The sequence below is a fragment of the Schistocerca serialis genome, chromosome 7 (genome assembly GCF_023864345.2).
Source record: "Schistocerca serialis cubense isolate TAMUIC-IGC-003099 chromosome 7, iqSchSeri2.2, whole genome shotgun sequence".
Lineage (NCBI taxonomy): Eukaryota > Metazoa > Arthropoda > Insecta > Orthoptera > Acrididae > Schistocerca > Schistocerca serialis.
The window spans coordinates 48,066,367-48,088,931 of record NC_064644.1 but is presented as its reverse complement, the minus strand read 5'-3'; the positions used below and the strand labels follow the sequence as shown (position 1 = coordinate 48,088,931).

Below are 22,565 nucleotides of genomic sequence, written 5' to 3'. Positions count from 1 at the left end.
CTAGTCATTTTCTCTCCTGTTCCACTCACAAATACAACAAGGGATAAACGACTGTCTATATGCCTCTGTCTGAGCCCCAAACTTCTCATACCTTATCTTCATAGTCCTTACTTTAGTGTATGTTGGAGGCTACAGAATCGTTCTGCAGTCAGTCTCAGATGCCATTCTCTAAATTTTCCCAATAGTGTTCCTTGAAAAGAATGTCGCGTTCCCTTCAGGGATTTTGATTTGTGTTCCCGAAACATCTCCGTAACACTTGTGTGTTGTTCAAATGTATCAGTAACAAATCTAGCAGCAGCCTGCTTCTGAATTACTTCAATGTCTTCCTTTAATCTGACCTGGCACAGATCCCAAACACTTGAGCAGTACTCAAAAATAGCCTCCTATATGCAGTCTCCTTTACACTTGAACCATAGTTTCCTAAAATTCTCCCGATAAACCAAAGTTGACCATTTGCCTTTCCTACTAAAATCCTCACATGTTCGTTCCATTTCATATCACTTCGAAATTTTACACCCAGATATTTAAACAATGTGACTGTCAAGCAGGACACTACTAATGCTGTATCTGAACATTACGGATTTGTTTTTCACTTGGTTCTACCTTTGGAGCTAGCTGTCATTCATCACAACTACAAATTTTGTCTAATTCATCTTGTATCTTCCTTCAGTCACTTAATGATGACACCTTACCAAACACCACAGCATCATCACCAAACGACCACAGATTACTGCTCACCCTGTCCGCCAAATAATTTCTGTATACAGATAATAGCAGTGGTCCTATCACATTTTCCTGGGGCACTCCTGACAATACCCTTATGTCTGATGAACACTCGCCATCGAAGACAACATACTGGCTTCTATAACTTAAGTCTGAGTCACTCACATATCTGTGACTATTCCATCTGCTTGTACTGTCATGAATAATTTGCATTGGGGCACCGTGTCAAACGCTTTCTGGGAATCAAGAAAAATGAAATCTGCCTACTGCTCTTCATCCATAGTTTGCAATACAACATGTGAGAAAAGAGCAAGTTGAGTTTTACACAAGCGATCATTTCTCAAACCACGCTGATTCATGGACATAAGCTTCTCGGACTCAAGAAAATTTATTACATTCGGTCTCAGAATATGTTCAAGCATTCTGCAGCAAACCGATGTTAGGGATACGTAATTTTGCGGGTCTGTTCTTTTGTAATTTTGCGGGTCTGTTCTTTTGGGTTTCTTATACCCAGTAGTAACCTGCCCTTTTTTTTGGTCACTATGGATTTTGCACTGGGCGAGAAATCCGTGATAAATAGAAAATAAGTAAGAGGCCAATGGCGCAGAACGCTCTTTAAAAAATCGACTTGGGATTCCATTCTGATCTGGTGACTTATTTGTTTTCAACTCTTTCAGCTGTTTCTCTACATCAAGGATAATTAGTACTATGTCGTCCATATGGGAGTCTGTTGACAGTCATATGACAGTACGTTTGTACGATCCTCCTTCGTGAATGATTTCTTGAATGTGAAATTTAAAACTTCGGCTTTTGTTTTGCTATCTTTAAATGCCACACTGGACTGGTCAACAAGTGACTGGATGGAACCCTTAGATCTGCTTAGTAATTTTGCACAGGACCAGAATTTTCTCAGCTTCTATAGCAGATCGTTTGCTGTGTTATGACGGTGGTACTATGTGTATGCTTCGCGCATAGATCTTTCCACAGACTTTCTACTAACCTTTGTGTGTTGTCATTTGGCAATTCTCTTTTGAATGAAGAGTGCAATAGCCTCTGCTTCATCAGCAGTTTCCGACTCTCATTATTAAACCATGACCGGTCTTTTATGTCTTAATCACTTACTAGGCACATAATTCTCTAGACCACGATTTACAATCTCTTTAAACTTTGCCTGTAATTCCTCTACATCCCTCTTATTGGAACTAAGTGATGTCAGTCCTTTTCCTTCATCCCTCTTCCTTCCCCTTCAATCCTTCAGTCTGAAGAAGGAGCCACTGGCTCCAAAAGCTTGCCAATTACAACCATCCTTTATGTGTATGTTCTGCCGCCACTTGGCGAGTAGATTTTTTTTCTATCCAATTAAATAACTTTGTCAACAATTAACTTGGTTTCACCAGTTATACATGACCAGGTAACTCACTGTCACACTCAATTTTGACTTCAATAGAGACAATATTTTTGTCAACTGAAATGAACACTCTTCCTCCTGTGTTCTCTAATCTGTCTATCCGATATATGTTCCACAACTCACTAAATATCTCAGAACTTCCCACTTCGGGTTTCAGCCAGCTCTCTGCCCCAAGAATAATTTGAGCAAGAGAACTTTCCTGGAGAACAGTAAATTCGGGAACTTTACTATGAATACTTTGACAATTTACTGATAAAATTTTTACAGTCAAAGTGTATTTACTACAAATGTGATCTGACTTCACCTGCTGCATATCGACCAGCGAGTGTTCATAAGAGCATCTGAAAATACTGCCTGGCCTAAAAATCCGTCACGTGTACTCCACAAGTACTCTGCTAACTGAGTAGCTGCTTTCTTCGTGTAGTGCACCCATGACCTATCAAGGAGAGTCGTACAAAAGGAGTACATAAAAAAGCAGACTAGCACTGGCATAAAAGGGCATTTCTGGCCAAGAGAAGTATATTGCAAGGGCCTTTTTTTCCCCGACCTCCATTCGCTGAGTATAGAAGCTATGCGAGCAGCAGAAAGAGGACATGCACTGTGGGCTACTGCGCAACTCTCACACTACACACTCCGCGATTGCCGACCTCAGGGCATCAGTCTGCATTGCACTACAGCGGCCCTTATATTATCAAACATAGCCGTTAATTTGAGGAGGAAATTTCTGAGAATGTCATTTGGAGCACAGAATTAAATTGTGGGAAAACCAGAAAACAAACAGAGATTGGAATACATCCAGCAAATAACTGAGAATGTAGGTTGCAAGCACTATTATAAGATGAAGAGGCTGGCACAGGAGAGAAATTCCTGATGTGCTGCATAAAACCAGTCAGAAGACTGGTGGCTCAAAAAAGTTGCAATGCTCCTTAAACCTAGTCTGAAAACATCTGCCAGTTTGTCTAATGTATCGGGAATCACATTGTGGATACTTAATACAATCAATGCCTGTTCTATTACATGGTTTGGGTTCCCTGTATTTGTAGTGAATAAGATGTTGCCCATTATTATGAGGAATAAAGAAAGTGGGAATAATGCTTAAGTCCCTCAACCACTTTCCCACTATCTCTGGAATAATACTACAGTAGTAGTTGTTATGGTCTTCAGTCCTGAGACTGGTTTGATGCAGCTCTCCATGCTACTCTATCCTGTGTAAGCTTCTTCATCTCCCAGTACCTACTGCAGCCTACATCCTTCTGAATCTGCTTAGTGTATTCATCTCTTGGTCTCCCTCTACGATTTTTACCCTCCATGCTGCCCTCCAGTACTAAATTGGTGATCCCTTGACACCTCAGAACATATCCTACCAAGCGATCCCTTATTCTAGTCAAGTTGTGCCACAAAGTCCTCTTCTCCTCAATTCTATTCAATACCTCCTCATCAGTTACTTGATCTACCCATCTAATCTTCAGCACTGTTCTGTAGCACCACATTTCGAAAGCTTCTATCCTCTTCTTGTCTAAACTATTTTTCGTCCATGTTTCACTTTCATACATGGCTACAATCCATACAAATACTTACAGAAATGACTTCGGGACAAATCTATACTTGATGTTAACAAATTTCTCTTCTTCAGAAACGCTTTCCTTGCCATTGCTAGTCTACATTTTATATCCTCTCTACTTCAACCATCATCAGTTATTTTGCTCCCCAAATAGCAAAACTCCTTCACTACTTTAAGTGTCTCATTTCCTAATCTAATTCCCTCAGCATCACCCGCCGTAATCCGACTACATTCCATTATCCTCGTTTCACTTTTGTTGATGTTCATCTTATACCCTCCTTTCAACACACTGTCCACTTCGTTCAACTTCTCTTCCAAGTCCTTTGCTGTCTCTGACAGAATTACAATGTCATCGGCGAACCTCAGGTTTTTATTTCTTCTCCATGGATTTTAATACCTACTTAGAACTTTTCTTTTGTTTCCTTTACTGCTTGCTCAATATACAGATTGAATAACATCGGGGAGAGGCTACAACCCTGTCTCACTCCCTTCCCAACCACTGCTTCCCTTTCATGCCACTCGACTCTTTATAACTACCATCTGGTTTCTGTACAAATTGTAAATAGCCTTTCGCTCCCTGTATTTTACCCCTACCACCTTCAGAATTTGAGAGTATTCCAGTCAACATTGTCAAAAGCTTTCACTAAATCTACAAATGCTAGAAACGTAGGTTTGCCTTTCCTTAATTTTTCTTCTAAGATAAGTCGTAGGGTCAGTATTGCCTCACGTGTTCCAACATTTCTACGGAATCCAAACTGATCTTCCCTGAGGTCGGCTTCCAGCACTTTTTCCATTCATCTGTAAAGAATTCGTGTTAGTATTTTGCAGCTGTGACTTATTAAACTGTTAGTTCTGTAATTTTCACATCTGTCAACACCTGCTTTCTTTGGGATTGGAATTATTATATTCTTCTTGAAGTCTGAGGTAATTTCGCCTGTCTCATACATCTTGCTCACCAGATGGTAGAGTTTTGTCGGGACTGGCTCTCCCAAGGCTGTCAGCAGTTCTAAAGGAATGTTGTCTACTTCCGGGGCCTTGTTTCGACTTAGGTCTTTCAGTGCTCTGTCAAATTCTTCACGCAGTATCATATCTCCCATTTCATCTTCATCTACATCCTCTTCCATTTCCATAATATTGTCCTCAAGAACATTGCCCCTGTATAGACCATCTATATACTCCTTCCACCTTTCTGCTTTCCCTTCTTTGCTTAGAACTGGGTTTCCATCTGAGCTCTTAATATTCATACAAGTGGTTCTCTTTTCTCCAAAGGTCTCTTTAATTTTCCTGTAGGCAGTATCTATCTTACCCCTAGTCAGATAAGCCTCTACATCCTTACATTTATCCTCTAGCCATCCCTGCTTAGCCATTTTGCACTTCCTGTCACTCTCATTTTTGAGATGTTTGTATTCCTTTTTGGCTGCTTCACTTACTGCATTTTTGTATTTTCTCCTTTCATCAATTACATTCAGTATCTCTTCTGTTAGCCAAGGATTTCTACTAGCCCTCGTCTTTTTACCTACTTGATCCTCTGCTGCCTTCACTATTTCATTCCTCAAAGCTACCCATTCTTCTTCTACTGTATTTCTTTCCCCCATTCCTGTCAATTGTTCCCTTATGCTCTCCCTGAAACTCTGTATAACCTCTGGTTCTGTCAGTTTATCCAGGTCCCATCTCCTTAAATTCCCACCTTTTTGTTGTTTCTTCAATTTAATCTATAGTTCATAACCAATAGATTGTGGGCAGAGTCCACGTCTGCCCCTGTAAATGTCTTACAATTTAAAATCTGGTTCCTAAATCTCTGTCTTACCATTATATAATCTATCTGAAACCTTCTAGTATCTCCAGGGTTCTTCCATGTATACAACCTTCTTTCATGATTCTTGAACCAAGTGTTAGCTATGATTAAGTTATGCTCTGTGCAAAATTCTACCAAGCGGCTTCCTCTTTCATTTCTTAGCCCCATACTACAGTAGGGAGTGTTAAGATACTTCTCTCCCGTATCCTGTACAATGACTGTGCTGCCTAAAAACCCATTATTTCTTCTCTTTTTTTGCAAATTGTTTATTTCTTCCAAAATCTTGGTAGGATACCTTTTAGCATAAGTTAAGCACTTTACTGGGACCCCATTGCTTATTAAAGTCATTCTATTGACGTGGAACTTTGTGTAAAGGCCGTGCATTTATGGACTCAAGCATGCATAGAAGAACTATGTATCAGTGTATCAATGGTGATTAGTTTTTGGTAAATACAAATCCAACCCCGTCACTATGCACAGTAAGTAACAAATTCAAATACGGTAAAGCAACATATTGTGGGAACTCTGCAATAAATTTGATGATAGGTGCTTGGTTAATCAGGGTCTTACACAAATCTAAAAGCTGGTCCCTGTCCTCACCATAAATGACACTTATGTCACCGATATACATCCTATATAGCACCATTTTAAGTTTGCACTGGGGGTGTTCATTAAAATATTTTCCCTCAAAGTGTGATGAAGTGGCTAATGGAGTGCCACTGCTGAACGTGCAGGTTTAAGGAGAATTTTAACGGTCCCCCCCCCCCCCCCCCCCCCCCATTAGTCTTCTGATGGGCGTGACACATTTAGTCTTCTGATGGGCGTGACGCATCCTGCCACAAATCCCTCTCCTGTGCCAACCTCTATATCTCAGAGTAGAACTTGCAACCTATATTCTCAATTATTTGCTGGATGTCTTCCAGGGTCTGTCTTCCTTTATAGTTTTTTACCTTCTACAACTCCTCTACTACCATGGACATTATACCGTGATGTCTTAACAGATGTCCCACCATCCTGTGCCTTCTTTTTGTCAGTGTTTTCCATAGATCCCTTTCCTTGCCACATGTCGAATGTTTGTTTCTCTTCTTTTCCAGTTTTCCCACAGTCCATGTTTCACTTCATACAACGCTGTGCTCCGAATGTACACTCTCAGAAATTTCTTCCTCAAATTATGGCCATGTTTGATACCAGTAAACTTCACTTGACAGGGAATGCCCTTCCTGCAAGACATAGTTAAGGAGCACTGTAACGTTAATAAGCCAAAATCAATTATGTCTAAGCACTTACCATTAAATAATCACAAACCAGGGAATATTAATGAGAACATTTCTATACTTCACGCCTATTGCAAGGGCTTGACTTTAAACATATTGGAATAGAGATATATTTTCAAATGTAGACTGAACAATTCTGACACTGCTCTCAACAAAAAAAAATCGGGTTCAAGCAGAAAAATCCCCTGTATAGCTTTGCACAATGCTTTCAATTGTCAGTTCTGGGTGTAGCTTATTGGTTTCTCTGCTGTTACTTCTTAACCCTGACATGACCCCTTAATCAGTGCTCTGAATCTTTTTTATTGCAATAACATGAGACGAGTAACTGCTATAAAACATTTCAGTTTGCAACTGTTTTCAGTTTTTTCAACTGTTTATTTTTTTTAAATTTCTTAAACATTTTACCTTTTAAATTCACAGGTTCACAACTTTATCATTTGTCACATTTGGCTTTTCTGCTATTAGATGCAGATTTTGGCATTTTTATGCATTTCGCACTTCGAATTACACTATTATTTTTTATGTATTCTGTGTCATGTATCTGTTGCTTGCTTGCACTACTTCTGTTATTAGTCTTGCTGCTTTTCTTATTTGCTTATTAAGGCCAACATCTCTCATAGTGAACTGCCATTACTTTCAGTTATTACCTATATTTCTTCAGTATTCTTTATTCGGCATTCATACGTACTTGTACTATAGTTTCTTTTTGCGCCACGTTATGTGCCCCCTTCAAGGTGTTTACCACGAAAACAGCCTAAACAGCCTGCAGCATTACTGCTCAGTCCCCATGCTGCAGGCACACGGGTCACACAGGCATTTGGTAAATGTTGGCCATGAACGTTACCACTGTTTTCTCGTGGTTCACCGTATCATGTTTATAGGTGATTTACTGTTTGCAGCACAGGGTCATTATTTAACTTTGGTCAAGCCTATGACTTCCACCTAATGTCATAATGTCATATGGTGGCTTTCTTCTAGTAGACTGTATGCATTCCTGGTGGCAATTTTGAAACAAGAGACATTTTCCCATGCTGCACTTGCAAGTTGGGGTTCTTTGCAGCCATAATTTAAAAAAATCATTTCATCCAACCTCCTGAATTTTAATTTTTAAAACTTTTTTAATTCTTTAAAGAAGTAGGTTACAATTATTGTTTTACTTTAGATTTCAGATGCACGAAATCACCCCAAAACTATGGTAGTGTATAGTGGCTTCTGTCATGTAAAACTCGAGTCAAAAAAAGCATTTTACAACTGTGGCAGATTTGTTTACCATGAATATGTAGCGGAACAGTTATTGTTGTCCCACAAATAAAAATTTATGACATTTCATATTGGTGTGCATCATTAATGTGAAGTACTGTGCATAAAATGCCGTGGTTTATGTGCAGACAATGGTGTGGTGCAATCAGTTTTCAAAACAAACCCAACATTGAAAAGAGTCATGTTCTTAAACAAACACAAACACAAAAACAAAAACACACACACACACACACACACACTTGGCAGATGCAGTTTATCTGTAAAATCTTATTAAAAATAAGAAAGGGAAACAGAACTGAACCCACCTTCTCTGGTGTCAAACACTTCATATTTGTGCTGCTTATCAAATGGTGCAGGTATTCATGAAGATCTGTTAAGTTTGTATTCACAGATACCTGATGAACAAAGAGGAAGAATTTTAAGTTGAAATGACTTAATTTTGCTGACATAGAAAGATATTTAATCACAAATCTAACGCATACTCTTTTTCTTTAAAAAAATATTACTAATTGCATCGATGCAATACTAAGTGCTAACATTTCTCAAAGAAGTCTCCTTACCATTAGAGGCATGCAAACTGCTCTATAAACAACCACGACACAACGTAGTACATGTCTTCACCAGAGTAGGTCCTATTTTTTTCAATATTTCTCTGAGTACTTGAACATTTGTATAACTAGATGTGAATGAGTAAGACATTCAAGGCAAAAGTCTTTAATGGCTTCAACTGATCCCTGACAATTATGCAGTCATTAATTGTAAAATTCCACAATGATACAATCTACACTGCTCTGATGTTATAACAGGGAAAATATTTTTTAGAAAATCTGAACTTAAAATACGATGTAGTGACAGAGCTTCATGATAATGCCTTGATACCCCTCAAGAGAACCAGCATAGCATTTCTGAAAATGGTTGGTTTTGGTAAAATAACTTGCCACTGTCAGTTTAAGTGATCCCAAGTTTCATCACAAGTAGTACATCTTGCAAGGAAGCAATTAAGTCTGATGCAAAATGTCATAAAATTGCTTCACAAGTTTATGCATGCCACTCTTTCAACTTAAGAATCGGCAAATGTAGCACCCACTTGGCCTTACATTATTAAATTTCAATGCAGCGTGAATAATGTGGTATTTCAAGCTCACTTTAACTTAGTGTGGTTTCAGGTGCTGGAATGCTTTCTAGAAACTACTGTTTGGAGCATCAGATGGTGAAGGCAGATCAACTGAAAATGCCCTACTATATCCCAGCAGTTTAGTTTTGAGAAACTGGCACCACCAAACAAAATCTCCATTCGTCTATGAAGTTTAATAAGTTCAAAACAGACTGCTTTCAGAAACTGGACGACATTATAAAGTTATTAGTAGGCATAAATCTCAGAGTAACTGTCTGTACAGTAGTAGCGATAATGAGAGTGCTTGTGCATCTCCACCCTCCTATCACCTACATTTCTAATAATGCCACTACCTTTAAAATACTGGGTAATATTCTGAAATTCTATTAGAAATTTATTGTGTTAATTTTACTTCCTGCCATAACATAATACTTTGTATTGCATGTGAAAGGTGACAGAGAAGGAAACATAATGCAATATCAACTTAAGTAATGCCATAACATCAATCTCACATGTACCTTATTTTCCCACTCAAATTCTGCCCACATCTGACGGAATTCAGTGTCATTGCAAGTGGCAGGAACTATGTAATCCATGATATCAATATGAATATCATTAAGTACAACAACATTGCGATCAGAAGCAGCTCCACTCACATCGTACACTGAAAATAACAATCACTAATAACATATTAGAAAAACTTTGGCTCCAGAGTGGAGTTATTTGAAATTTGCAAACTGGTTAAAAACTGGGCTCATATTCTATTCTATTCACAAAACTACAGAACATTTGCAAAATGCATACGTACCTATGTTACCAAAAATTATTCCATTTTCGGTTGAAGCAACCTTAACATTAGCTTTTATGTTGCAGAAGTCATGAGGTGCAAGAACCACAGGCTGTGGTTTCTCGACAAGCTTCAAATCACCCATTGTTGCGAGTTCAAGAGTACAGTTTTGTAAAGTATCATCTGTAATGTATATAAACATTTATTAGAAACTGGTGACCCCAATATTCAACTGACAAAAATTAATGTATGTATTTTTGCCTGGCATTAAGATATGACATACAAACAAACCTGTCTGGTTTACAATAAGCACATCAAGCACAATGTCGTATTGGTTGACATGCACATATGCCTCCGCATAGACAGGGTCAGAAAACCCTGTGAGCTGAGTGACTTTACTGAGCCTGCTGCTGATGGCTAGGGTCTCTGGGCTGCTGCGAGAACCAGAGGGGCCACCTGCCACAGCCTGTGTCAGGCTCAACTCAAACACATTTTCTGCTCCTCCCAAATCTCCACGATGAGCTGACAATTGTACAAACGAGATTGGATCGTCTGCCTGCACTTTAGAGCCTGGCTTTTCCTTTGCCTGTATAAGAGTGAGATTAGGATTAATCTGAGAACAGAATGATTTGTATGACTTAATAATTACCAAATCATTATTTGTTGGGGTTGAGTTGTTTTGGGGGAAGAGACCAAACAGCAAGGTCATCGGTCTCATCGAATTAGGAAGGACAGGGAAGGAAGTTGGTCATGCCCTTACAAAGGAACCGTCCCAGCATTTGCCTGGAGCGATTTTAGGGAAATCACAGAAAACCTAAATCAGGATGGCCGGACGCAGGATTGAACAGTCATCCTCCCGAATGTGAGTCCAGTGTGCTAATGATTATTTGTGATGATTTTGTTACTCACCAAGAGTAAATATACATAATCAGCAATACGAACACTCACAGTATCGATTCATGGCATAGGGTGTATAAATGAGGTTCTTGTAATTATATATATTAGTTTATTCACAGAGAACTCCCTTCATTCACAAAGAAAGCAGCTCATGTAAGAGAGCATCAAAAATTAGAGCAAAAAATGATACACATATGACAAATTAGACCAAACAGTTAGAGAAACTGAAGTATTTACTATCAGTGTCGTATTTACTTTGCAAGTAGGAAGCATTTTCTTCTCTGAACATAATTTGTTTCAGGTTTCATATTTTTCACTTTCCTGCTTCTGACATTACACATACCTTTTGTGTAGATGCTTCTTCTTCAGCTTTTGCAGCAAGCATGTTTGATAAAGCTTTGCGGCAGTGTTCATTAAATATGCCTACAATGACAGGAGATTTGTCAGACAGCACTTTCAGACACAAAAACAATCGATCCGCATCATCATTGGTCATGGCTTTAGAAGGAAGACCTGAAAGTACATTCAAAATGAATTTAGTTATGTGCTTTGATAGGTTAGCAAAATCATCACAGAGTTAATTTGTTCATTATTATTCGTAATCAAACAATATGGAAATCCATGTTGTATTGGCTGTTTTTCAAACAAAATCTCTACAGACTGACAGTCTAAGATGTGTGTCAGCTTTGTGTGATATTTAGAGATTACTGGAAAGATGACGATTAGGAAAATTATCAGAACACTGCAGTAGTACAAACTTTTAACTCTTCTGCTAATACAAGATTCTTTATCACAATTGTGATTCTTTGTGAATCAACTTTAATTTTATTAGGTCAACACAAATTATTTATTAACTTGACTGTAGAATCCACACACAACCACACAGATGCAGACAATAAGCTATGACATTACATAAATCTTTGATTAATGGAACCTAGCAGACCTTTGAATAATCTGCCAGTTACTGACAGGGAAACTTGACAGTGACATTGTAATACACATTGGTGACAAAGCCTTAGACAGGACTGAGCATTTCAATCTTGTAATTTTCTTTGCCTGATACAAGGGTCATTTCAAAAGTCTTGCACACTGCGTATGCATGACAGTTACGGTGCGTTGTAACATGTCAAAATTAATTTTGAACAGTTTTGTGTCGTTACGTAAATAATGTGATCATCTCAAACCACTACGACAGCAGCAAAATGTCATAAAGCAGATAAAGGATGTAAAAATACGTTATTTCTTGTAACTAAAAAGTCAGTATGTGTGTGTGTATATTCTAGAAAAACCAGTATTGTAACCAGCTGTACAAGTGTTCACGCAGAAGTGGCGGACAGCAGCAACGTGTGCCAGAGATCATTCTGGGTGAGCTGGCTGCTATACAACAAAACGACAGCCACAAGAAATTATATATTGTTTTTTAAAGAATAACGGTAGTGCCCTATGTTTGTCTAGATTTAGGGTTCATCTACAGTTTTGTTGAAAGACAATACTGTGAAAAGGAAAGTTGCTACTCACCATATAGCAGAGATGCTGAGTCGCAGATAGGCACAACAAAAAGACTGTCACAAACAATAGCTTTTGGCTGGTAAGGCCTTCGTCAGAATTAGGGGGCAAACACACACAGACACATTCATGCAAACCCAACTCACACACACATTACTGAAATCTCAGGCAATTGAGGTCACAGTGTGTGTGTGTATGTGTGTGCCGCCGTTGATACTTTGCTAGGAGTATTCAATATCAATTATCAAGACAATTAGAGATTTTCTATGAATTTTGTTAGAAAGGTTTCAGCAGCTTGTAATGAGTGGACTTAGATTAGATATACAGTAATGATACTAGGGCACAATCAGTGGAACTGTTTGATGAATTTTATCTGAAAGTAGCTCCTTTGAATGATGGGCATAGTGTAGCATTTCTAGTACACTGTGTTAGTTTGAAGATTGGTATTTGTGTGTCATAGATATGGCTGCAAATGGAAGTCCAACAAGGTCCAGTTTTATTGCCTGTGATAGTTTGTTGCACATGCCAAAGGATTTGGGTGTTGCTTATAGTTTGGAGAATTTGGGATAAGCACACTCTCAGGTGGTTGAGTGTTAGCTATTTGTGTAGATTTGTGGAGGATAGTGTTACTAGAAGGCAGTAACTTCTTGTACAGTGTGGAGTATTTAATAATCGAGTGTTGTTCTCAAGTTTTTCTTGATCGTAGGATCAACTACAGAAACAAACAGACCAAAAGTGAATTGCAATTACCAGTATAATTAGTCCGTACTCTTCGTTTATGACACAGTTATAGATATTCCCTTGCCCTAGCTGCACCAATTGAAGACGGAAAATCCAACTGCTATCATTATTCTAGTAGTACGTGATGAGTTATCAAACAGGAACAGTTTCTGAAAAGGATTGTTGTGCTTGAAACATGGATACCAGATTCCGAACCAGAACTGAAGTCTCAGTTGTCACAATGGGAAAGTTCCAACCCTCCATACCTAACAAAATGCTGCCGCCAACAATCAAAAATGATGATTTTTGCGTATGACATGAGTGGAGTCATAGCTACAAATGAAGTGTCCCAGGGGATGCCTGTAACAGACGCAGAATACAGGCTGTTTCTGCAAAATGTTTTGCACCTGAAAATTTGTCAAAGGAAGCCTGACGCACTTGCAGCTAGTGCCCTCATTCTGCATGATAATGCAAAACTGCGTATTGTCCTATTTGTGAGAACAATGTTTGACAAATATGGATGGGAAATACTTGCCTCCATTGGCACAGGCTGAGGATGCTACTCCACCGCCAGATGATGAGCAACTGTCATCACTGCTCCAACAAACTTCCCAGCCACATGACTTGGTCTTAATCTGCAGCAACAGCAACTGGCTCCTCTCAGTTCCCAGCTCTATCAATAGGTGGCAGTGTGTTACTACAGGCGTTATACAAACTCCAGTAGGGGATATTTACTGCCACCTCAGCCAATTGTACCCTTGTGAATTTGCTACCCACATTGTTCATAATTTCTTCCAGCATTGGGATTGGCATTGCCACCAACTTTACATCTCACATTAGCTGATGGCATGGCAGAACCCACTTCTACAACCCCTATAGCACAATACCACAAATCATATATTTCACCTACCCTGCAGGTGTCAGGCTAATACCAACGAAGAATTTGCTAGCATATTTGGGCAGATGGTCGCTGCATTTCTGTCTGTCATGGAAGTGAAGCCACCTACTGCAGAACAAATGAACTGCTTATGCTGTCATCTTCTCAAGGGTCTGTGATGAGGCAGTATCAGGTTGCACACACCACTGTTACCTGCTGAGCTTCTAGGTGCCTTACAACTGATGCCAATGAAGCTGTTCAGTTAGTTCTGATTGAACCATTCAAAAATGGCTCTGAGCACTATGGGACTTAACTTCTGAGGTCATCAGTCCCCTATAACTTAGAACTACTTAAACCTAACTAACCTAAGGACATCACACACACCCATGCCCGAGGGAGGGTTCGAACCTGCGACCATAGCGGCCGCGCAGTTCCAGACTGTAGCGCCTAGAACCGCTCGGCCACTCCGGCCAGCTTGAACCATTCCATCAACTACTTGGGAGCCCAACGAAGGAAAAGAACAGCAACAACATGTCACCATTTCTAGACAAGTTCTCTGTTTTCTTTGCACTACCACATGCTTGCTTGTGTGAACAGTTGTATAAAATTAGTAGCACAAAAAGGTACCATATTTAGTTGAATCAAGAATGGGAAAAATGTATTATTTCCTACAGATCATTTTTATTTTTATAATAAACTATTTGCAACAGTCAACTGGAAAAGAACACAGGTTCAGGAAAAAGAATGGGCCCATTTTAGTACTGCTTATTGTCATAGTCTACTCACCAGATTTTCCAAGATGCAACACAGAAGCCATAATAAGCATGGCTTCTGCAGTAAACCTGTTTTGTCGACGGATATCTGGTACAGCCGTGCAATAACGCAGTGCTAGTTTCGCTAAGGTTGTTCCCAAAGCTGCTCCAATAAAGAAGTCGCCTTCCATTAAATACTGACGAAGGGGAGGTCTTGCTTCACCTTTCTTTGCCACGCTAACGAGAGAAATTGCTTTCTTTGTAATGAAGGCACATTTATTAAAGCATAAAACTTTATGTGGATTATTATAGCCATTTTATGTTATTAAAGTATAAAAATAATAGTTACAAAAATGTCTGTTTGATAATTTCCAAGTGTACATAATGGAAAGAAAGGGAGATTACAATTTATCTCACTGACCGTGTATTCATTATAGATAAAGCAGCTGCTCATCTGGGTTACAATGGGAAGCCAATGAAGTGAAAAATTGCTACGTTAACAATAAAAAATGGTAGGCTGAGAGAATGATTGGAGGCTGGGGTAATGAGGATGGATGGGGGAGAGGGCAGTTAAGGGGGACGAGATGAGTTGGTGGGAAAGGGAGGGATGGGAGGGGCAGAGAAGAGGGGGGAGGGAGAGAGAGACGGAGAGAGAGAGAGAGAGAGAGAGAGAGAGAGAGAGTTGATTTTGAAATGGTAAAGGGGAGGGGAGGTGGAGTTGATAAACTGATTCAGGGCACCCAGTTTATTCTATTAAGAGAATCCCCTGAGGTTTCCAGGTTTAAAAATGTTCAAATGTGTGTGAAATCTTATGGGACTTAACAGCTAAGGTCACCAGTCCCTAAGCTTCCACACTACTTACCCTAAATTATCCTAAGGACAAATACACACACCCATGCCCGAGGGAGGACTTGAACCTCTGCCGGGACCAGCCACACAGTCCATGACTGGAGCGCCTAAGACTGCTCGGCTAATCCCGCGCGGCGTTTCCAGGTTTAAATTTCTGATTTGTTCAAATACATTTTGTGCATATTTACTCAACAACTTGTAAGTAATTATTATCAGTTCAACCATGATGGAAAATATATATATATTAAACTGAAGACTTTTTCTTTGTTTGATAAATAATGTTCAGTGATAAAATGTGTAGAAAAGTTAAACGATAAAATTGAATATGTTTTATTATAAATTTCATTTCCACTAAAAAAAAAAAAAAAAAAAAAAAAAACCACTCTAACTAGGTATAATGCCATCATGGACATGGTGACATTCAATGACTGATCATGCTTTCACAATGTACAAGATAACACAAACAGGTAAGTACAGCGCAACTACAATCTCGACAAAAAAATTAAATAGCCTATTTTATTTCTGTGTGTAAGGAATGTACACAATGTATGTTAAAAGTTATACTGCGTATCAATTGCTAGTACAGAAGGGGAAAACGGGAGAGGGGGGGGGGGGGGGGGCGAGGGGAGGAGAGGTTATAACTCATACTACAAGGTAATTTTTGTTTATGATGGGACAAACCCATATCAATTGTTGCACAATGAGGAGGTGGTTGTCAGTAAAACTAGAAACATGATTTGATTGATGAACATATTCATTGCACCAAGATTGGTATTAAATGACATATTTCACAGAAGACTGATAGGAAAAATTATAAGTAATAAGGGAAACTGTGGGGGGAGGGGGTAAATTTACTAAAGAAATGAAAAATAAAAACATCATAAAAAGATATATTTAGAATGATAGATAATAGCAAGTGCACATTTTTTATGCACATAAAAATTAACCTTCATTCTAAGAGACAAAATAAAATTGTTGGTCAACATAAAAAATCATATAAAAACACTATGGAGTAGACAATACGTTCAGAATGTACTGTACATCTTACTGCAGAGTCTACAAAAATACAACTAGCAAAGATATTATACAATAATAAATTAGTAAAGGAATCTAACAACAAAATGAAAGGCATTTGAAGTGTTGTAAACATGAAACAAATAACAAGCCAAACAATAAAAAGAAAACTTTAAACTGGACCTAAATTATATTTTTAATGACTAACTTAGTAAAATAGTTGAGGACCTAAAAAAAACCACTTTCTTTACAAACATCTTCATGACAAACCAGGAAAGGCTTTTTGATGTCTTAGGTCACTACCAATCCATTGAGATTCATCACTTTCATCGTCATTGTCTGGACTCACTATGCACATAAAATATTTACTTTTCCAACAACTCTGTCAGGAAACTGCATGGAGGTCATCGAGACCCCATATTCTTCCCTAAATTTGGATCCTCCCCATCTTTTCAAAATAAGTTGTACACAATCTGTCAGCTAAATATACTACTAATCATTCAAATACTGACTTCATCCTGAAATCCTCCAGAAACCTCAGGCCACCATGGCTTAATCACACCTGAATACATGCTAGAGAAAGAAGAGAAAATCATTTTTCCCTAAAATCCACAGTACCATGTTGGATTAGGATGTAGAACTTAACTGCTATACCAAGGGTAATTCTCCCTTAACCTATGATTTAAGTTCCAACAGGTTTTAGCATATGCTTCAGTAATGATTCGGCTATTTCAGTCTCATAATCAATGTAACTCTGAATTTTCATGTTATTTATTTTGTTGCGTAAAATGCATGAACTGAGTAGATCAATATTGAACAGAAAGATAATTTTTCAGTGTCCTTTCACATGTCTTCTCTTGATTGGGAAGCTTGTTAGTATTTGGTCTTGTTGATCAAATCCAATCATTCCCTTACTGTACTCAACAACACAACCCAATTTCAAAGTACAATTAGACCCTTGTGTAATGATCCCTACTGTTTCATCTTTTGTCATAATAATTTGAACATCTTGGTTATCTTTCCATTTTACAGGAATTATTCGATTACAGCTCCTCATTCTGTATCCCCCCTTTTAATTTTACTTTACAGAAATCTTTTGTCATATTCTTTCTATTCGCATTTACATTTCACACTTGTTTTATAACTGTGCAATAGCATCTTAAATAGTTTTGGTGAAGAGTACCAATTATCTAGGTACAAAGTGTGTCCTCTGTGTAACACCAACTGTGATGGCTCTTTGACAACACTTTCAGAGGCACTACCATCACAATTTATCTTTTTATGGCCTGTATATATTTTAAAGCCATAGCAATAAACTGAATCTGACTCACATAATTTGTAAAACTTAATAGCAAACTGTGTCCTTTTTGATGGATTGAATTGTCTGTAAGATATGCGTCCCTTATATTTCATGAGATATTCATCAATAGTAATATCCTGTTTTGCTGTAATATCCTGTTTCGCTGTATATGTTACTTTAAATTTTTGATTAAAATACTTGGTCACAGGTCCTATTTCGCTCAATTTGCCTGTATTAGCAACCACATCATTATTTGTGAAGTGCAAACATCTTGTACTTTGCAAATATCTTTTTAACGGCACTGTTTTTCTAAACATGGGCATTTCCGTAACAGCCCTCTATTATCAGTTCAGCTGAATTCTTGGTTTTATTCCTCTGCAATATTATTATGAACAATGAAAAATACCTTTCAATTTCATTTCACTCAACAGGAAACCAATTGTTATTGATTCTTTGTATTTTCTTTGGGTTGGTTCATATTTGTTCTGTGCACTGGTTAGTCTTGCTTACAATGTTCTCACAGAACATGTTATCAAATATATCTCGTTCTCTTTTATTTACTCCTACCAGATGTAAGGTTGCCTCCTTTATGCCAGGGGTCATTGTATAGTTCCAGATTTTTGGACTACATGTTTCTTTCCAAATCCAGGGCTCCAAAAGTTGAGTCTTGAGAATCTTTGTCAGCAGTATCATCCTCAACAACTAAATGGTTGCATTTTTGTCACACAGGGTGTGTGAAGTCACTACTGTCACTGCCGGTAGCAGAAGTATCAATGTAATGCTCATTTTATATTCACAACATTTAAGTTTTGAAAACATTTTCTGGAGATAAATCTTAAATATTAAAGAACATACAAATGTGACCAATAATAACATGTAATTGAGTGTTATACAGTGAGATAATAAAATCTATCACAAGACTGGCTTGTGCTGTGTGTGGTGGGGCATATCTCAAGTCACTACTGCCGTACCACAGGTCAGGCTCATAATAATCACATTTGGCCCAAATACCAGACCATGAATCACACACATGGTTATAGGATTTGGAGTTAATTTATGCCTACACTACAAAAGAGTTGCAACCAGTTCGTGATATTTCCCATCACATGAGGGAGTTAGTTTGCACCTGAATACAGCAAAGAAATGCACAGCCAGAGCTCACATGTCCAAATGAGCTGTCAGGGAAAATTACAATAGGGCATGGTGCTAACAATGTTCAGTACAGTTAATATCTTTTTTCAGCTGTATGGCAGTTGCACAATTCAAAGGGTTGGTGGGAGAAAGTGCTGGCGGCATAAAGTGCTAGCAGCATAAAGGGCTGGTGGCATAAAGGGCTGGTGGCATAAAGGGCTGGTGGCATAAAGGGCTGGTGGCATAAAGGGCTGGTGGCATAAAGGGCTGGTGGCATAAAAGGCTGGTGGCATAAAGGGCTGGTGGCATAAAGGGTTGGTAGAAGAAAGTGCTAAACCGCAAGGTCACTCCATGAGTTAGTGTGAGTTACATGTTTGGTTAAATTAAAAAACAATAACATAAATACAATAAGCCAAACAAATTATAAAGCTGGGGGATGCAGCAACATGGGTATCATGTTTTTCACCTCTCCATTAGAGGGTACTACATTTTTCTTTCAGTGCCTCTCTCATCAATCTCAAGTTATGGAAGTAACTGAATATTTAATGACTATGAAAAATACTGAATTACTGAGGAATGGTGAGATGCGTTTGGCATTTGCTAAATATGCGGACAGTGCGATTAGAATAGATTAATTATTCATTCCATAGATCCATAAAAGAGGGAATCCTCCTGGTTGTGGAACATGTCAGATAAACACATTACTAAAATGCAATTAGAAAAACTTGAGTTTCATTAATTTTAATGCTCCTCAGTGAATAAACAGTAAAATTATGTGCATGAATTAAATTTAAACTTCTAATATTTACAAGTTTAATACTTACATCTACTTTCATTAAATCCATCATTCAGACATTTGTTAGTTTCTTGGCTATTACAACCAAGTATTGTCAAAAATGAAGGTAAATTATTCATTTCGGTGATCCTCAGTTAAGAACAGTCAGATTATGTACAAGATTTAAAATTAAACTTCCACTATTTACAGACTTAAGACTTACATCTGCTTTCCCCACATCCATCATTCACACAGTAAGTTACTTGGCTGTTACAAAAAAGTATTGTCAAAAATTAAAGTATAATAAATTTTCATTAAAATGGTCTACTGCACTTGTTGAGAAACTCATGGATGGAGTAGAAGGAGTTGGCCACCAAAAATTCTTTTAAATTATGTTTAAATTGTGCCTTGTCTGAAACTAAACTCTTAATGGTTGCTGGTAACTTATTGAAAATATGCTTTGCTGAATACTGGACTCCTTTCTGGGCAAGAGTAAGTGATTTTAAACCTCTATGTATATTGTTCTTATTCCTAGTATTGATACTGTGTACTAAGCAGTTAGTTGGAAAAAGAGATGTATTATTTACAACAAACTTCATTAAGGAATAAATATACCAAGAAGCTGTGGTTAATATGCTCAATTCTTTGAATAGGTTTCGACATGATGTTCTTGGATTTACACTACTCATTACTCTTATTATACACTTCTGTACTCTAAAAATTTTTTCTCTGTTTGTGGAGTTACACCAAAATATGATACCATATGACATAATGGAGTGAAAATAAGCAAAATATGCCAGTTTTTTTTATATTTATATCTCCTATGTCTGACATCATTCGCATTGCAAACACAGACTTGTTTAGGCGCTTTATCAGTTCGTTAGTATGTTGCTCCCAACTGAATTTATTATCAAGTTGTAATCCCAAGAATTTTACACTCTCAACTTCTCCTATTTCCATGTCGTCATATTTTATACACACACCAGAAGGAAATCTCTTTGAAGTTCTGAACTGCATATAGGGGGTCTTTTCAAAGTTTAATGACAGGGAATTGGCTATGAACCACTTATTAATGTCAGTAAAAATTTGATTAGCTGCCCTTTCTAAATTTATATTTGATTTACTATTTATTGCAATGTTTGTATCATCTGCAAATAAGACAAACTTGGCATCTGGTAATATAACAGATGATAGGTCATTAATATACACAAGAAACAGTAGTGGACCTAGTATGGAACCTCGGGGAACACCACATGTAATTTCTTCCCAGTCAGATGATGTCTGATTGCCTACTGCTGAAGTGTTATGTAATGACACCCTTTGTTTTCTATTAGTAAGATATGATTGAAACCACTTTGCAGCACTACCAGTGACGCCATAATATTTTAATTTACTTGAAAGAATGCTGTGATTCACACAGTCAAGCACCTTTGACAGGTCACAGAATATGCCAGTTGCCTCTAGTTTGTTGTCCAATGAATTAAGGAATACCACAGGAGAAATGGACATCTCTAAAAAGGCCAATCACAGACGTTGGACACACAAAAACAGGCAAAGGAAGGTAACTACTACAAAACCTTGTGTAACAAAAGAATTACTTCAAGCTTTCGCAACAAACAGTTGCTTCATCGGGAAAGAGGGAAGGAGAGGGAAAGACGAAAGGATGTGGGCTTTAAGGGAGAGGGTAAGGAGTCATTCCAATCCCGGGAGCGGAAAGACTTACCTTAGGGGGAAAAAGGGACAGGTATACACTCGCGCGCACACACACACACTTATCTGTGTCTGTGTATGTGCAGATGAATATGTGTGTGTGTGTGTGTGTGTGTGTGTGTGTGTGTGTGTGTGTGTGTGTGTGTGTGTGTGTGTGTGTGTGTGCGCGAGTGTATACCTGTCCCTTTTTCCCCCTAAGGTAAGTCTTTCCGCTCCCGGGATTGGAATGACTCCTTACCCTCTCCCTTAAAGCCCACATCCTTTCGTCTTTCCCTCTCCTTCCCTCTTTCCTGATGAAGCAACTGTTTGTTGCGAAAGCTTGAATTTTGTGTGTATGTTTGTGTGTCTGTTGACCTGCCAGCACTTTTGTTTGGTAAGTCTCATCATCTTTGTTTTTAGATATATTTTCCCCACGTGGAATGTTTCCCTCTATTATATTCATAAAAGAATTACTTCAATTCATTGACAAAAGAAGGAAGTATGAAAATGTTCATGGAAAGACAGAAACACAGAAATATAAATCCCTTTGGAGTGAAAGAAAAAGGAAATGCAGGGCAGCCAAGACACGAAGAAATAAAAAAAAAAAAATAAATAAATAAATAAATAAATAAAAATAAAAAAAAATCAACTTCCAGTGAAATTAAAAGCACTGGTGCTAACATTAAGAATGCAATGGGAATTATGCTGATAAATGCAGAGGTGAAAGTGGATAGGTGAAAAGAATACACTGGAGACCTCTATCAGGGGGAGGACCCGTTTAATGACATGACAAGAAAAAAGTGGAGTGATATCAAAGACACAGGAGATGCAATATTAGAATCAGAATTTTAAAGAATTCTGGGAGACTTGAGATCAAATAAAGCAGAAGAGATAGATAATATTCCATTGAAATTTCTAAAATCCTTGGGGGAAGTGGCAACCAAATGAGTATTCAAGTTGGTGTGTAGAACTCATGAGACTGGCAACGAACCATCGGCCTTTCAGAAAAATATCACCCACACAATTCCAAAGCAAGAGTAGATAAGTGTGAGAACTATCGCACTATCAGCTTTTCAGAGCATGCATCCAGGCTGCTGATAAAAACAATATACAGAAGAATGGAAAAGAAAATT

General features: G+C 38.1%; 1 protein-coding gene across 1 annotated transcript in view; it reads right to left on the bottom strand.

Moving 5' to 3' along the window:
• Positions 1-22,565, bottom strand: part of LOC126412408 (coatomer subunit beta) — a 109,124-nt gene that overhangs the window by 9,803 nt on the left and 76,756 nt on the right. Inside the window, exons 12-17 of the mRNA XM_050081992.1 lie at positions 14,709-14,911; positions 11,163-11,332; positions 10,214-10,508; positions 9,944-10,105; positions 9,654-9,799; positions 8,327-8,416 (exon numbers count right to left, since the gene is read on the bottom strand). Of these exons, the coding sequence (XP_049937949.1) occupies positions 8,327-8,416; positions 9,654-9,799; positions 9,944-10,105; positions 10,214-10,508; positions 11,163-11,332; positions 14,709-14,911 (1,066 nt within the window). The remainder of the gene's footprint in view (positions 1-8,326; positions 8,417-9,653; positions 9,800-9,943; positions 10,106-10,213; positions 10,509-11,162; positions 11,333-14,708; positions 14,912-22,565) is intronic.